Source organism: Nematolebias whitei, chromosome 11, assembly GCF_014905685.2.
Source record: "Nematolebias whitei isolate Nwh7 chromosome 11, NemWhi1, whole genome shotgun sequence".
Taxonomy (NCBI): Eukaryota; Metazoa; Chordata; class Actinopteri; order Cyprinodontiformes; family Rivulidae; genus Nematolebias; species Nematolebias whitei.
Genome location: NC_056508.1, coordinates 29,763,442 through 29,780,876, shown reverse-complemented (window position 1 = coordinate 29,780,876; position 17,435 = coordinate 29,763,442). Strand labels below are relative to the sequence as shown.

Here is a 17,435-nt window from a genome sequence, read left to right as displayed (position 1 = left end):
TTGGCCAAAAAATTTTACCGTAATTTCTGGACTATAAGCCGCTACTCTGAACACTTTGAACACTGCGGCTCATACAACGCTGAGGCTAATTTATGGAATGTTTTTTTTTTGTTTGATGGGCTAACGAGCTTCATGCCGCCAAACATTTATCTTAGTCATACCTGGGTGCTCACATAGCTGCCCAATACACGTCTCTCTTTTGGGGTGGGTCCTCGTGACTCAGTGAGACTACCTGTATGAGACTACCTGTATAAAGGTTAAAAAAAAAAGGAATCTGACCAATGAAATTACCAACAGGTCACAGTGGACCAATGAAATGGGGAGGAGAACAGGGAGTAGGGGAATCCCCACTCCCTGTGCGTGCCCCCCTCACATGCACAGAGCATGTTGGGGGGGGGGGGGGGGGACTCCCCTGCATGTTCGTCTGCCGGTGAATCCTGACAGTGGAGCAGGACAGCACAAGCATTGTACAGGAGGAAGATGAAGATAGCCATGTTACTGTTTTTAACCAGCCGTGTCACAGGCACTGTTCAGAAAAAAAAACATTTACTGTACATATTTGTGTATTTTACCGACATATTTAATAAAAAAATTAAAACATAATTCTGTGTAATTATCTCATGTTACAACGTGGACACCCGTGGCTTATAGACAAGCGCAGCCTGTACATACACTATTATTATTTTTAAATTTAGTGGGCGTGGCTTATATTCAGGTATGCTCAGTAGTCCTGAAATTACGGTAAATGACCCCTGAGATTACCATCAGTAAATGTTAAGGCTAACGGTTGACAACAGTCCTTCTAGTTGCAATGACCCAGACTGGTGTTGCTCACATGTCGCTCCTCCACTCTAGGTCCACTTGCTGCTGAACAGCACTCTCTGCAGTCTCAACTAAAAAAGAAAACCAAGAAGAAAAGTTTTTTTAAAAACAAGGTGATCAATTCATTAAAGAAAGCAAACAAAATGTTTTTTTTTTACCTTGAGCTTCGATGCTGATGTAGAGTGCACTAAGCCTGGCTACTATGTCTGCATCATCTTCCTCTGGAGGAGTAGAGCCAGTGTACCCTTTTTCATCTTTGCAGTACTGAATGAAGCTGCAAATTATGAAGAAAACCCCGTTGAATAGACTGAAGTCTTAAAGTGTTTTTATATGCAGGTGAGGAGAAACGGCAGCTTGTGTGCAAAACCTACTGAGCCCAAGTGGGATCTGTGTTCAGCACTACAGGGTTTCCCACCACAATCAGCAGAGCTTTGGCTCGGGTCACAGCAACATTAAATCTCTGGAAAACACAGAAAATGTGTCAGATGATGTGTAAACGACATTCAGCGTCTGTGTTTCTGTATGTGTGCGCTTGTTTCTTACTTTCTCATTCTTGACAAAGCCCAGGTTGAACTTTTTGTCATACTCCATGTAATCTGAGCTGCTTCGAACTGTGGACACCAAGATTACTCTTCTCTCCTGGCCTTGAAACTCCTCCACTGAACCAACCTGTCACACACATGCACATATACACTGAATGCACACTGGCTCCTCCATATGGATGGCCTTCTGTTTCAGTTTACTCGCCTTCAGACTGTTCATGTCCTTAAACTTGAAGTCTTTCCCAACTTTGTCCAAGGCCTTTCGAATTTTCTGCACCTATACAAGACAAAACAGCTGCACCGTTTAATCTACACGTGGCTAGGAAAGTGTTTGCTTGTGCGCCAATCAAAGTAATCTGAAAAGAGAATACACTAGTCCCTCATCAATCGCGGAGGTTACGTTCCAGACCAAGGCGGCAGGTGAAAATCCACATAAATAGCAGTTATAATTATTTTATTATTTATTTATTTTAAGGCTTTATAAACTTTTCCCACTCTCTTATACTTCATGTGCCCTTAAACACTTTGGCGATAGTGAAGATGATGGCGACGAGATGAATGTACAGTAGCACAGCATGTACAAATACACACATTATTAAAAAAAAAAAAAAACGGGTTTAAAAAACTATGATACAGTGAAGACGCAAGAAGTGAACCACGATGTAGCGAGGGACAACTGTCCATAAACTCGTTTTTCATAGGAAACAATCCATACCTGCTTCCTGTAGGGGGCGATGATGCCAATATGTTTGGGAAAAATTTTAGCCAGGCCCTTCTTGCCTTGTGACGTCAGCAGTTCTCTCACATAGTCCATCAGCACTTCCACTTCTGCAATGTTAAAGAACGAAGGGCTGCTGGCCTCGCGACTGTCAATACCAGGCACCCCATGAAAGATCACTGGGAAGTCCTGCAAAAAAATGTAATAAAAACCATAAAGTACTTTCAGTGATGCAGCTGTGCACCTTTTGAGACCACTTGCTCAGAAGTATACTGCAACGCCACAGTGTCTGCAGGGCAACGTGTAAAGTTACCTCTTACCTCTAAATACTGTTTATTTCTACAGACAGTTACGCATCAGAATGAATGAAACGTGATACGATGAAGCTGAAAAATTCATGTGTTTTTAGACACTTATGGTAAAACGTGATGTTCCTTTAGCTTTAGATTTGGTTTTGAAGTAAGGTATGAACATCTTTAATACTTCTGTACTATACTGACATTTATCACCCACCATTAAAAGTTAAGCAGAAGTTTTATTCATGTTGTGTGTGTCTGTTACCAAATGACCTCATGAACTACGGGACAAATATTAGAACTTGAAGCAAAAATAATAATTGGATGAACATTTACAACTGATTAACTTTTGGAGCCAACCCAATTCAAGATGGCAGCCACAGCAAATTTAACTTAGAAAGACAAAAATGGCTCCAACTTGGTCAGTTTGATAGATATTGTGCTAAAATTTGTTGTGTTTGTAGCTGAGGCTTATTCACAACACGCTGAGTCGAGTGTCTCATGACGTCACACGTTTAACACGAACTGCTACAACTCCCATCATTCCTTAACAGATGACCTTAGTTTCAAATGACGTCATGAAAGGCGGCACACAAAATGCAAGACCTTTAATTCAAAACTGATTTACCGTAGTTATCTTGCTTTGCCATTCTTGAGCAGCTTCATTATAAAACCAAATAATCAGGTAAGATTCCTCTGACACTGACAGTTTCATTGCTTTGATTTCTATTTATTTTTTTATTGAAGCACGTTGCACGTGTGTGGGCTGGCAGCAAAATGAATACCTTCTTTGGAAGTTTATCCCATCCACAGTAGAGGTTGCGTGCATATTCATCTGCACAAGTCTGCAGCTCTCCATCATAGAAGAGCTCATTGGGAATTTTCAGAATGGCAGGATGAGATCTGGAAAAAAAAAAAAAACAAGCACCCAAAATCAGAATGATCAAGGCACCTAGTTTGTGTGGAAAAGGTAACATAAAATCCAGCTCTTAAAGCTTGCCTATAGTTGCGCAGCAGTTTGGTGACGAAGCGATTGTTGTAGACGCCCTCGTTCTTGTGGTACAGAGAGAAATTGGTCATCAAGCGCTCCAAGAAGGACACTCCTAAAGACAGCATAGCCGTTTAGCTTGTTGGCAAAAATGTCAAATGTGCAGCAAAGCTTTGCAAAGAGCATCTCATCTTTACCCATCCCGTATTTTAGTGCAAAAGGAGATCTGAGAATGGGTCCGAGCTGCTTGGGGTCTCCAGCCAGAACGAGTTGTCCACATTCTGCATCCAGCAACCCTGTTTGCCAAAACATAAAAATTAAAAATAAATAAAAACAAACACATAAAAAGGCAGTTCAAGGCTATTCCAGAACACCCAGTTTGTTTCCTCTACCTGCAAATGAGACTAAACACTCCGTCTCCACAGCGTGTCCAGCCTCGTCTACAAACACGTGCGTGAAATGTCCAACAGGAATGGCTCCTGATACAAACCTGCACAGATAAAACAAGTTCATTCAGTTCAATTCAAAAATGCTTTATTAATCACAAAAAGAAATTAAGTGTTGTCATCATCCTGGTTTCATTCAAGAGTTGTTAGATGCTGATAGCTGTGAGCAGGAAGGATCTCCTGCAATGAATCCGAAGAATCTGGCTGCAGATACCGATCCGTCCACCTGGATCCAGCTTACTGTCAGATCCGGCGGGCCTCTCGGTCCTCCTGGGCAGGACTGCCCAAATGCCCAGTAGAATTCCTCCCTGAGCGATGGTCACTCCTCTCAACAGTCTGCCGAGCTCCTTGTCACCACAGACAGACAGCTGAAGGTGCCGGCGGATGATCCCAGTCCTCCTGTTGTCATGAGCCAAGTTTCTCACCAGCTCCAGAATCTCTGCGGTCAGATACTCAAGCACCGCCGGCAGGTTGACGGGAATTCATCCACAGCACCTCCTTTTTAACTCATTTAGGATTTAGGGCTGTAGCTGAAGTATTTGAGCTTTTGAGATGTTAATCAGCTGCTCCTGGTCGTTAGAAAACACCTTGTTGCCATGGTTACACATCATAACAAATGCCCCAAAATAAAAAGTTTTCAGTAAAAATCCTTCCAGCTGCACAGCATCTGATACCAGCGGAAGTAATCATCCGAAAAAAATAGATTTACAGCCAGAAAAAAGAGGAATTAAAAGTTGTCAAAAGTAATAACTCCAAATGAAAACAGCAGATCTAGTCCAACATGCAGCCACCCTGAGCAGCACGAGTGAAGTGACCTTCATGAGTGAAGGTCCCCTCTAGTCGTTTGGATTTACAAACTTTAAACAAGGTTATTAAGTAATAATGTGGCACAAAGATGAATAAAAGCATCACTCACCTTCCAGCAGTCAACAGGGTGGTGACCATAATCTTATACTCCATCAGCTTCTCTTTACGAGGATAAACGTAACAATCCCCCACCAGGTTGGAGCATTTCTGTGAAGCAGCACCATGTCCATGTAAACAAAATGAAGAAACGGCTAAATATTTCATGTCCACCAGATGGCAGAAAAACTACAGTAACTGTGATAGTGAGCTGGCCGTACTTTATAAAAGTAATCTTTTTAAGGACTGTAATGTAGGAACAGACCACTGACCAGTAGGCGATCAGGGACTAGTTTTGGGTCCCGGCTGCTGGCGTACATGCGGTACACTTTATGCTCGTCCACGTGCTCCAGAATCTGGGTGCACAGCAGATCAGCGGCGCTGTTTGAAGGAGCGCAGGCCAGAATATGGCAGGAGGCCTGGGTCTTCTCTATCTGCTTGATGGACTCCACCACAGTGACAGTTTTACCTCAAGAGAGAAACAACCAGGATAAACATGACTGCTTGAGTCTAAAAGGAACGCAGAGCGGACAGATCAGTAGCCTCCATCGCTGCAAAGCAGATTCAAACCAGGGCATGAACACTTCTGCTTTCCATGCATGCGGCGAAACAGTGAGCAGATAAAAATGTTGGCCTTTACTATGGAAGAGACACAAATAAACTAGTTTTCCCAGCAATTCAGAAAACAAAATCATTTCTTAAAAAGCGCCGTTTGCTGGAGCTCACGGTACCTGTTCCAGGTGGGCCAAACACAAGGTACGGAGCAGGTCTGGATGAGCCAGCCACAATGTGTTGCACCGCTTGATACTGCTCTGGGTTCTTCTCCAGCTGCCAATCAAACAAGCTGAAAAAGAAGAGGAAAAGTAAAATAAAATATGTTACGAGCTGAATCAGCATCTCGTTTCTTTTTTGCATCTGCTTCCTGAATGTGAATCAACCAAACATCTTGCGTCACAGATTCATCAATAATAATGCACTTTTAGGATTTAGATGCAAGATTTTTTTGGAGAACCACATCTCCTGACTTTTGGCATAATCGCGAAGATGGTTTTCTGGTGGCTCTAACCTGAGGCTGGGGAGCTCAAGTTCCTGACATGAGGATGGGTTTACATCAGGAAACAACACACTCCTCAGGTTGGAGGAAGCTGCATACTCAGCTGCTCTGTGCTGCAGGCGCACAGTGAGGTGGTTGATGGTGAACTCCACGTTAAACTTTATCCCTTCTATAAAGCTGAATTCTGTGCCTTTTGTATAACGATCCAGCAACCTGCAATAAAACGGAGGCAGGGATTGTATTTTACTCACCAGCATTTTCTTCAGCAAACGTGACCATGTTTAATTTATTACTGTTACTACGGTGTCTTTATCTTACTCTGAGGCGAAGCCCAGTTTGATGCTGTCCTGCTGCACGCTGTAAACGTAGCCGCGGTACTTCACTTCTGATTCTCCCTCAGGGTACACCAGCAGCGAGTCTCCTCGCAGAACAGACGGGCGGTTCTCCGACACACCAGGAACCTGCAGGTAAAGAAGAAGGTGAAAATCTAAAAGCGACTACGTCTCAGGTGAACACGGTGCCAAATAAAATAGCATTAACTGATAATAAAAATACATCAATTTAAACCCAAGCGTTCCTTCAAGGAAAGCATGTGGCCAGCAGCTTTTTGTGACAGTTTAGAATGAGATCATCCTTTGTTGGAAAAAAAAAAAAAGACAAATATAGCCGTTTTAGTGAAACCTTACAAATAATGTTCTGCTGTCATGCTCAATAGTACCAGTATGTTTTGTGAATGACTTAGCTGCAGCTGCAGACAAGTTTGTCTCAATATCTGTAAAACTGACGGAGTTGTATCCTACTTATGTAGGAACATAAATCGTGTGGTCAGTCAGGTCATCTGGACGTTTTTTTTTTTTTTGGCTGAGATGTTTCATCCTTCATCCGAAGAACTTCTTCAATCTGAGGAGCCACCAAAAAACTGAGTCCCACCACAAACAGCACACTCCCATAGTGGGGAGAAAAAACAGTGTGCTGGTGATAAAGATGGCTTTCGGGGCATGCCCTGTCAACTTCTCTGAGGCAGTCTTGCCAAAATGGTTCAAAACTCTTCAGATTGAAGAAGTCCTTTGGATGAAGGGCGAAACGTCTCGGGATGCAAACCGTGTGGATTTATGTTTTTGATATCATCAAACAAGGACTAACTTTCCAACAATCACAGGATGCATTTGTTCCACTCTCACATGATGAGGTTCCCAGCATTTCATGAAAACAAAATTCCCTGAGTTTTCCCTGAGTAAATCCTGAAATTCCAGGAAATATTTCAATCACACAAAACACAGAACTGAACTGTGATACGTGCATGCAGCAGTCATTCCTAATACAGTAATTAAATATATTGTATAACATCAGATACTGAAAACCACCACAGCCAATCTGTAAGCATCCGTGTAGAACACTGTAGAAGCAGAACATGGACTCAGTGATACTAGAATACCAGCATTAACACATGTACATGTTAAAATCTCAGATCATCTTTTAATCAGCAGATCAGCGTTCTGATTTCTCTAGAGCAGACCTGGGCATTGTACGGCCCCAGGGCCACATGCGGCCCTTTGGTTGACTCTGACCAGCCCCCGTAAGGGGAATTACAAAATGCATATGTAAACAAATGAAGTTAACCAAATCCAGATATAGATCCTCTCTCACTCATGATGTCAGCTTTGCTTCACATCTCCACCTCAGACCTTGAACCTGACTTTAACATTTCCGTTAAAGCCCAACAGAGACTAAACTTCTCTCACTAAACAAGAAAAAAGAACTGATAAACACCAAATGAGATGTTTAGACTACAAATGTAGGCACGTAAAGAACCGGGACTCGAAATCACAGTTCAGTGACGATCATTATTATATGATGTTTCATAATATTTGGAGTACAAAGACAATATTGTGATATATTTACAAAGCTAAGAACTTTTTCCAGCAGTATATAAAACTCGAAATGAGTTTTGGGGTGAATGTGACTGAAAATGATCATTAATATAACGTCACAAATGGTAAAAATGTTAACAGTTTACCATTGTACTGGGAAATTTAATTGAATAAATTACATTTTTTGTAAGGAAACCTCGCTTTTTCGTTGCTTAATCATAACAAATACTCTTACCAGCTTGTTAAAACAGTGCTATGTACTGCGTTTAATAATGAAATACTATTATTATGCAGTATTGAGTTAAGTTAAAATCAGGTCTCTCTTGTAAATGAGTCCTCGAGGCTCAATGGGATTTACCTGTCTAAATAAAGGTTGAATGAAAAAGTCATTTGTGCCAGCCCTCCACAATATTTGCTGTTTCTCATGTGGCCCCATGGAAAAAATAATTGCCCACCCCTGCTCTAGAGTTTTCCCTGTCTAGAAAATGGGAAAGCCATTTTCTAGGTTTTCCCTGATTTCCAGAGTCTTGGGAACTTAACATGAGAATTCTTGATTTTCTCAAACAGACTACAAACACTTTGAGTAAATTCCAGCCAGTCACGGCCTTCTAATCTCGTCACCATGGTAACGAGGAGTCTGTACGCAAAACAAAATCCTTTATCTGACGAGCGGCCTTGACTGCATGAAGTTTCTCAGAGTGGCTAACTTTGAGCAAAACTCTGAATAACCACAGAACTCAAGAAAGCCAAATTAGTATTTTTGCTCATTGTTGTGTTACATTGTATATGTATATGTATATATAAATATATATACACCTCTTCTCTCCCTCCAGCATCTGAGGCTGAACAACAAATCTTTAATGAACTCTGATATGTGTTTGATGGGTAACAATCCCTCTTTATTTATCTTTATGTGTTGTTATAATTCGGTTCCACGTCAGTCTTTACAAATTATGATTTATTGTTATGCTGAGGCATTGATAATTCTTGAGAAGTAGATGATTAGAATGTTGATTTTAAAGTTTAAACTTTTAGTCTTGGGAATCTTAATATTCCATAAATTTTCTTTCAGACAAAGTGTGGAAGAGAAATGTGTCGTTTGACTGGTCAGTCATTCTAAACATGACCCGATAGAGACCAAAACCAAGACATAAAACTGTCTGTATCCATCATCATAAATACCTTAGTTCTTCCTCTTTCTTAGCCCCCTTGATAAATGTTCCCAACAGTTATAATAGATGATTCTCAAGGTTGAAGCAAAGATTTTTAGTGTGTAGCACAGGGCCGGGTCCTGCCGGGAAAGAACACTCTTTTTTTGACAGGGTGCTTCCGGTAACTGTTTGCTTATGATCCGGCTTGGATCCGGTAACTCTCAGGCTTACTAATAACAAAGTTTTGGACAAATATGACTGCCTTAAACAAATAAAACTTATACTGGATATGTAAACTGAAAATTATTACATAAACACTAATTTTAAACACAACATCATATGATCTGCCTCTTCAAGTGAAGCAATTCCACGTCTACCCTTAAAGAAATCTCCACCCCTAAAAGAGTGAAGTGCTGAGCAGGCAGTCGTACGCACGCAGGAGCTCACAGCCACAGGTAGGCGGCTGGAGGATTCACATGTGGAGTCAGACAACGAGCCGGGACAGTCGGGCTCAGTACTTGACGGTTCCGTAAAGTAGGGGGAGGGGGCTGACAAAAGCCGAGTGTTTACAAATGTAGGAAAACGTAGATGTTTAACAGCTCGTTAAAATACACCAAAATGCAGAAAATCACATCTATTAAAAATTTTCAGGGGGAGGACCCCCCCAGATCCCACCAAAGCCCCCACCCCGGCCCGCCCGCTATCTGTGTTCTGGCATCGATTGGTTTACAAATTAAGCCCTGGTGTTGCCCTTAGATCAGGGGGTGCCCACACTTTTTCAGCAAGCGAGCTACTTTTAAAATTATCAAGTCAAAGTGAGCTACAGGAGAACAACATCTGGAGCTGTTTGTTTTTTCAATGTTTATTGGGGGCATTAAACAAAAAAATGAGCAGGTTTACACAAAAATGCTATAGTTTCCATGTCAGTCGGGTTGCCAGATAAGAAATTATGAACTATAGTACTGTGGCTTTAAAATGACAGTATTTTAACCTAAACTGTTGTATGTGTTGAGTAAAGATATTCTAAGATGAGGTGTAAGTTGTTTGTTGAACATGTGCACAGAAAAGGAGGGGGTAAATAAGACATTTTAAATTTATCTGGCAACCCTCATCGTGCATGAAGCGTCTGCATGATCACAGTTGCTCCAAACTGGTGAATATACTAAATTCTCTTTGGAACTGGATTCTATTAGTTTTGCTTCTACATGCTGAAAATGGGTGAGTAGCACAAAAACACTGCTCTCTGACATTTATTATAAATTGTTAGCACAGAAAAACTTTTGACTGCAGCCGCCTGTAGTGCACATGAGGGACTTTACACTTTTGAGTATTTCACACCTCCGTGGGGGGCTGCCCCAAAAATTTCCACTCTGAGCCCCCTTTACACGGGCAGGGGGAAACGCAGTTTTTTGGATGTTGATTCAAGGAAAAAAATCCTGATTTACATGACAGCGTCCATTGTTTCCATGCAAACCTGGAGCTTTCAGAGAATGAGGGCTGTTGTTGTGTAAATGACCGTGTAAACGTGTGTAAATGAACTCACGTTGTGTAAACGGGGCCTCAGACTGGCTGCCTGTAGAAAAAATTTAATAAATTTTTCATGAGGACGGATGATAGGCCGACATCTATTTTTTTTTTTTTTTATGCCATGTGATCTACCCATTTTACCTTTGCGATAAACCAATAGATCACGATCGACATATTGGGCACCCCTGCCTTAGATGATGTGCCGTGAAAGACTCGGTAGGCTCACCCCACACTAAATTTTAGCCCAATTTAATTGACTGAACTGCAGCATAACCAGTTTTGTGTGTGTTTTTTAATCAGTTGACTTGGGCTGCCTTTTTTAATTGAATTGGCTCCAAAATTTACCCATTTGTGGAGTTATTTCCAAAGATTCATTAAAATCCATACAATGCTTGATGAGATATTTTGGTAATAGTCACACACATGGGCATCATTTTTACTGTTCGCCTTTGCCTTTCAGCAGCGATGAATAATTAGTGCTTAAAACTCATTTACTGCCTCTCAACCTGATCCCACTAAATACTTGTATTTTATCCAGAGGCTAGAGATGCTAATTTGGGTTCTAGAGTGTTTAAATGTTTCCACTTCTTCAATTTGCTAATAAACCCTAATAGAATAAATGTGAGAAGTGTGACTTTCATATTTACCTCAAGAAAAAGAAGTTTCTTATTGTGCTGGTCTCTTTTTAGGACAGCAAACTCTGTGTCTTCATTGGGGATGTTGTACCTCTTGATGTCCACCTCCATCTGAAGTTCCTCCAGATACAGCATTAGCTGAAACTTCTCCTTGTAGTTCTCCCAACTCAAGGGGCTCGCTAGCACAGTCCCTCTACGGAGTAGAGCGTATGACAGAGCTTACAAAAAAAGTCATCTTTGCTTATTGTTATTAACGGAGATGAACTCACCTTCGATCTTTGAGAGGAGTAGACTTCTTCAGTATGTTGATGAGCTGGTGGATGTGCTGCGGTACTTTATATGGTTTTAATGGGACCACATTCTGCAGATGCATCACTGACAGTCTGTTAAACGGGAGGAAATCGGAAACAATTGTCAGATTCCAAAACAAAAAAAATGAATAAAAATTGTGAAAAGTCCAGGTCAATTGGAAAAAATAAAATAAAATTGATTTTTTTTAAATGGACTTAAACTGTTATTTTATTATGAAATATTGGGAATCCAAGATATTGGAAACAGGTCTCTTTTGCAAATGAGTCCTTGTGACTCACTGTACCTATATAAATAAAGGTTGAATTATTATTTTTTTTAATCTAGTTTTGTCTTTTCAACTTATTTTATTAATAGTCATTAATGCAAGTCAGGAGTATAACTTCCCAACAAATTAGAAAGGTAAAGCTTTTACCTACAATGTCACCATTTCCTCTCACGACCTCTGAAAGATGTATTGATATTGACATGTTTTAAGATGGCAGCAATCCAACTGATCTTGGATACACTCAGATTAGCCATTAACTCGTCAATCCAGTCAGAATTAAAGTTACTCAAATTTGTCTTGCTAAGGTAAGGATCGTGTCTTTAGCAAAATGATATGCTGCTGATTTATTAATTTCACAGCGTCACCTCTCACTGTTCCTCTCATATGGCAAAGCATGGCTAAATGAGTTTTATACCGTGGTTTGTTTCAAGGAAGGAGGCTGAAAACAGACGGAGTTGAAGCTGCAGTTCACACGCTTACTAACGTCGTGAAGGCAGTGCAGCTGAAGAGGATTATTATTTAATACATGTAAATAAAGGTCTAAAAAAAATTAACTAATATACGTAGTTTATTTTTTAGACATTTATTTTGTCCAGTTATAGCTGTTTACTATATGTGCCTATGTGACAACTGGGATGAAGCTTTGACTCATAAATATATTTTTGTTATTACTTTATAGAAAGAAAAAAAATTAGAGATATATATCGTGTTTCGTCATTCATCTTAAAATATTGATATATTAATTTTGGTCCATATCGCCCAGTGCGGACCGAAAAAATGCTGAAATGCAAACTCAATGCAAACACTTGGTTGAACCTGATGAAAACTACATGTACGCTCAAGTCAGGTCAATGACTGACATTAGGCTGGCGGTAGTCTGTGTAGGTAAACAAATATGGTGGAATCAGAGAGGCGTTGACTCTCAGGCGAAGACGTTAAGGTGGAAATATAAAAGTGGCCCTGTAGATACATGCACAAGAAAAGAAGAACACGACCTGTACACACTTATATGCATACCCGACTCAACAAAACTGAGTAAATATGTGCCAGTACATTAAAATTGTCAAACTTCTCCAGCTTATCCACAGACGTCACCTTTGTTCACCTATTTTCAGTCACTTCAGATGTATGCGTAGGTATAAAAAAGTGCGGTAGTTAGTAGCCTTTCACAAATTTTGTTTTGAAAACTTTATCTCAAAAGACACATTAACCATGATATGAGGAGGAAAAAAACGTGTGGATTTCTTCATGACTTTAACTGACAAGTCTTCATGAGATCTTCTTCACACTTTTCAAAGCATCCAAAGTAATATTCTCTACTCTTCCATTTGCTACTGAATGATGTTCTTGATGCAGTGAGATTTGATCATTTGATTGAGTTGTTAAGACAAAAAAAAAGGAAACTGTCAGTTTAAAAAATGTGATCTCTTGAGTCCATGTTGACTGACTCTGCAATAAAATAATTGCCTAAAAATATTGATTTTCCATACCACTCAACAACTTTGTTATTTCCAATTGGAACACAAAATGATCGTACCCCTCGGGAGGCTGCCCATCAACAATCTTGCTGTTGGTCTCAGGGGTCAAGGCGGGGAGGGAGCGAGGCTTGAAGGGGGCAATGGGTGCCAGCTCCAGTCCCAAGGACGTGATGCACTGCGCTTCAATGAAACGAACAATGTGGAACGCTGTGGAGACCTGCAAGTCCGGTTTGAATTCAAAGGCCAACGTGGCCGGGAAAAATCCTACAATGCTGCAACAGAACTTAACCTGGACTTCATAACTGTCACCTGAGAACAGAACCAGAACAGATGTTAAAAAAATGCTTGCTGGATTAAATAAAAGGTAAAATTGTGGCGTTTGGATTACCTGGTTGCAGAAGCCAAGGGTTCTGTTTGGTCACTTTGCGTTCATCGACCAGATTTAGGAATTTGAGCCAGTGCAAAGGGGTGTAGTAAGTGAAATATACAGGTTTTGTTCCAGTGTTTTCCACACGCAGTATGATCTTATACTGTTGGGCCAACAAGCATCACAAAAACAAATTAGTTTCATTTTGACATGAGTGACAGGAGGCAGGTGCAGACTCGCAGCATAAATACCTCATATGTGTTCTCCACACACAGGGCAACTTTACCGTTCTCAAACGGGTAATCAGAGGTGATGCTGATACCGTGTTTATCAGAGATGAGCTGGCTCCTGGGCGTGCAAAAGAGCAAAGGTTCAAATTCACTGTATTAATGGCAGCAGTGCTCATGAGCTTCTATGCTTTCAAAAATATTCATCTGTTGGAGACGCATGAAGACAAAGGACTTAGGACATCAGCCTGTGGTTTCAGTCAGTTTCTGCTTATGATCAAAGACACACTAAAGGAGTTTTTACCTTTTTTTTTTTTTTGAATGTAAACAACTTTTATGGATTTATGTTTAGAGGGCAATAAAAAAATGAACATGTTTGCTTTAAGTTATAAAGTGAAGAAGTCTGTGTGGTTACCTGTCCACCCTCAGTCTGCTCATCAGAAGACTGGCCAGTTTTCTCCGGGCTCTGACTCCCATCTCGGCCTGATCCTCTGAGCGGAGGTCCTGTAAGATTTCCTGGCTTGCTTGTCCAGTCAGGACGGGTTGTGGCCTTTGGTTCCTGGGTGTGCTCCACTGATCCACGTACAGAGCTTTCACCTGCACAGGTTAAGGTCAGTTTTGTAAAAGTACATGTTTAAAATCCTCTTTTTTAATGATATGTGAGGACTGAGCTGCAGCTCTTTGTGCCTCCAGAGGAGCACACTGATGTGCAAGAAACTGGTCAGTGGCTTTCAACCTAACCAGAGTTAAACGTAGGCTTCTTGAGGTGTATGGGGGGGGGGGGATAAAACTTCCTAACAGAAGAGAGAAAGAAGGAAAACACTATCCCTTCCCTGAAAATCCCTTCATGCATCTTTCCACTGCCTTTTATTTTACCAACATTTATTCCATCTAATTTGTGTGCTGATGGTTCTTTCAAATTGGATTCATATTGGTTTTTATTGATTATGAGAGTTCTGCGACTGCGATCAAGTTAAACTCAAAGCAGTCTGCTCCTCAATAAATAATGTAAATTTATTATTTTTATATAAGAATGTTTCTGTTCAGTGCCCGGAAATGACTTCTGTTGTGACTTGGCGCTATATAATTACACTGAATTGAATTAAATTTCTAATAAAACACAGTTTAATTCCAGTTGTATTAATGAATTGTAAATAATATTAATAAATTGACAATAAATGTTTCATATACCTGTATATATCCTGATACATGCTCTGTAATCAAGGTAGAAAAATTAAGGTTATGGTCCTGTTTACACAAGAACAACCTCTGGAAACGTTAGTGTTTTTTCAATGTTTGTTGGGGGTAAACAAAAAATGAGGGTTTACACGAAAACGCTGTAGTTTCCATGTCAGTCTGATTGCCAGATACGAAATTTTGAACTACTGTACTGTCTCTTTAAAATTAACAGTATTTTTGACCTAAGGTTCAAGGAGACTTTATTGTCTCTCGTGCATGAGGTGGAACGAAACTGAACTAATGTTTCTTTGTACCCTGGATTTTATTGATTTTGCTCCTTTATTTGTTTTTTGTTTTTTATTTAACCTTTATAGGTAGTCTCACTGAGTCATGGGGACTCATTTTCAAGAGACATGCTTGGGAGCAGATGGTGGAGGTTAAGGGCCTTGCTCAAGGGCCCAAAGTGGGGCAAATGAGGGTGGAGGCCAGTGTAGGTGTTTCACCTTTTCCACCCACGTTTTGATGTTGTCGGTCCGGGAGTCGAACAGACAACCTTCTGATCACAGCCCCATCTTCTCTAGCCTCTGCGCCACAACTCCCCATTTTACCACTACTATAGCTATGTTTACATGTGCAAAATTATTTGACTGGATTGAAATGTTTTCAGATTAAATATTCTAAATGTATTGTTTACATGGGCACAATCCGTTCATGACGAGCGTTTACATGCTGCGGGCTTTGTTCTGAACAGAAGTACTGGCATGCACAGAGTGGTAAACTCTCCTTAAAAAAAAAACACAGAAGAAGAAGTACTACTTCCGGCTTACTTCCGGTATGAACGTAAACAAAGCTGAGCACCCAAAATGGACCCACGACAGGTTTTAATGACGGTGGAGACATTACTGCACTCCCTGACTGAGCTACAGGTGATACAGATCATTTTGAGCTCTTTCAAAGTTTCTACTAGAAATGTTGTCGCTCACCGCCCTGTTTTGCTCCCCCGACATGCTAATATTATTAGCATTAGACAGGCGGAAATGACATAGGTCGCACATGCGCAGTCAGATGAGTTTTTCACGATCATGAAAAAAATGCACAGATTAAGCGTTTACATGGACACCTTTCAGGTTATGAATCGTCGTAAACCACCCGTTTCGTTCTGATCACAAATTCTTTCGGCTCACATGGAATAAACAAAAAAATACTCCGAACAGGGTGTTTACATGACACATTTTTATTCCGAACAGCCGTTTAATCTGATTACTTTTGTCCATGTAAACATAGTTTGTGTTGAAAAATGATGAGTAGCACAAAAACACTCTGCTCTCTGCCATTTATTATAACTGTTGTTAGTGCAGAAAAACTTTTGACTGCAGCCGCCTGTCGTGCACATGTGAGAATTGCACACCTCCGTAGGGGGTTCCACTGAAAATCCCCACTCTTTTGAGACCTGGATTCAAAAACCTTCAGAGAGAGAACGAGGGTTGTTGTTGTGTAAATGAAGAACAGCTGAACTGCAGCAGAAAAGCTGCGACTTCGATCAGGGAAACTAAACTGCCACTGGCCAAAAGGTCTCTCTTGTAAATGAGCCCCCGAGGCCCAATAGGATTAACCTGTAGAAATAAAGGTTGAATGAAAAGGCCCAGCACAGAAAAGCAACATCATCAGGCCAGGACTGCAGTCTACACTCATCTGGAGGCCAGAGGTCACTCTTTCAGGGATGAAGATATTCACATCCTTGATAGAGAGGAACGATGGTTTGAGAGACAGGAGGCCATCTTTACTTTGTAAATAAACTGAATTGAATTGTTAAACGGGGCGGGGGTCTCTGTATTCAACAATTATCCTCACAATGCAGTTATTGCAACCCCCTGTGGATAGCAAGCAGCCATCAGGGCTCCAACGATGTATTGTTAGGCTGATGGTCCTACTTTTATATGTAGATCTGGCTGTCAGCAGAAAACTGGTTGATCTACTGATAAGGTGGTGCTACTGTATTTATACAACTGAGTTTGGATAAAGAACGAAACGTTTCAATTCAATTCAGTTTACTTAAATAGTGCCAAGTCGCAACAGAAGTCATCTCAGGGCACTTATATATATATAAAGTTATTAACACTATTTATCTGAGGAGCAGACCGCTTTGAGTTTAACTCCATTGCAGATTCTCATCTTGAGCAAGCATGAAGGTGACAGTGGAAAGGAAAAACTCCCTCATGAGGAAGAAACCTTTAACAGAACCAGGCTCAGGACACGTGGCCATATATATATATATATATATATATATATATATACATATATACATATATATATATATATATATATATATATATATTAGGTCAATACATACTAAACATTTAGTGTTGGATTGTTAATTAGAAAGCCTTCTATGTTTAAAATAATTCAATTTATTTCAGGATTTTATTTTTTTATGTTCAACAGGAATCTTAATTGCATGCAGAATAGCATTTTTTTTTTCTAAAATCGAAGCTTTATCAGATACAGATTACACCAGATTATTGGTTGATTTGCTTTGATTATTGGTTACTCGTTGCTTATGTTTATAAGTATTAATTGACTTCATAATAAAAATGCTCATAATATCCACTCACCGTGGCGTTGAAGTAGATTTTGTTTTTCCGTCTTGTCATTTT

General features: G+C 40.3%; 1 protein-coding gene across 1 annotated transcript; it reads right to left on the bottom strand.

Annotated features, from left to right (window-relative positions):
• Window positions 1-831: 831 nt before the first annotated feature.
• LOC119417269 (putative helicase mov-10-B.2) lies at window positions 832-15,788 on the bottom strand. Its single transcript, XM_037684480.1, has 22 exons — window positions 15,765-15,788; window positions 14,018-14,199; window positions 13,627-13,723; window positions 13,397-13,538; window positions 13,068-13,317; window positions 11,223-11,336; window positions 10,966-11,146; window positions 6,088-6,230; window positions 5,782-5,982; window positions 5,447-5,559; window positions 4,988-5,184; window positions 4,729-4,826; window positions 3,759-3,856; window positions 3,564-3,662; window positions 3,379-3,481; window positions 3,164-3,281; window positions 2,080-2,271; window positions 1,570-1,641; window positions 1,366-1,491; window positions 1,194-1,282; window positions 981-1,096; window positions 832-893 (listed from the first exon to the last, which is right to left on the bottom strand). Exons 1-22 carry the CDS (start codon window positions 15,786-15,788, stop codon window positions 832-834), a joined length of 2,817 nt encoding a protein of 938 aa, XP_037540408.1.
• Between the last annotated feature and the right edge of the window lie 1,647 nt (window positions 15,789-17,435).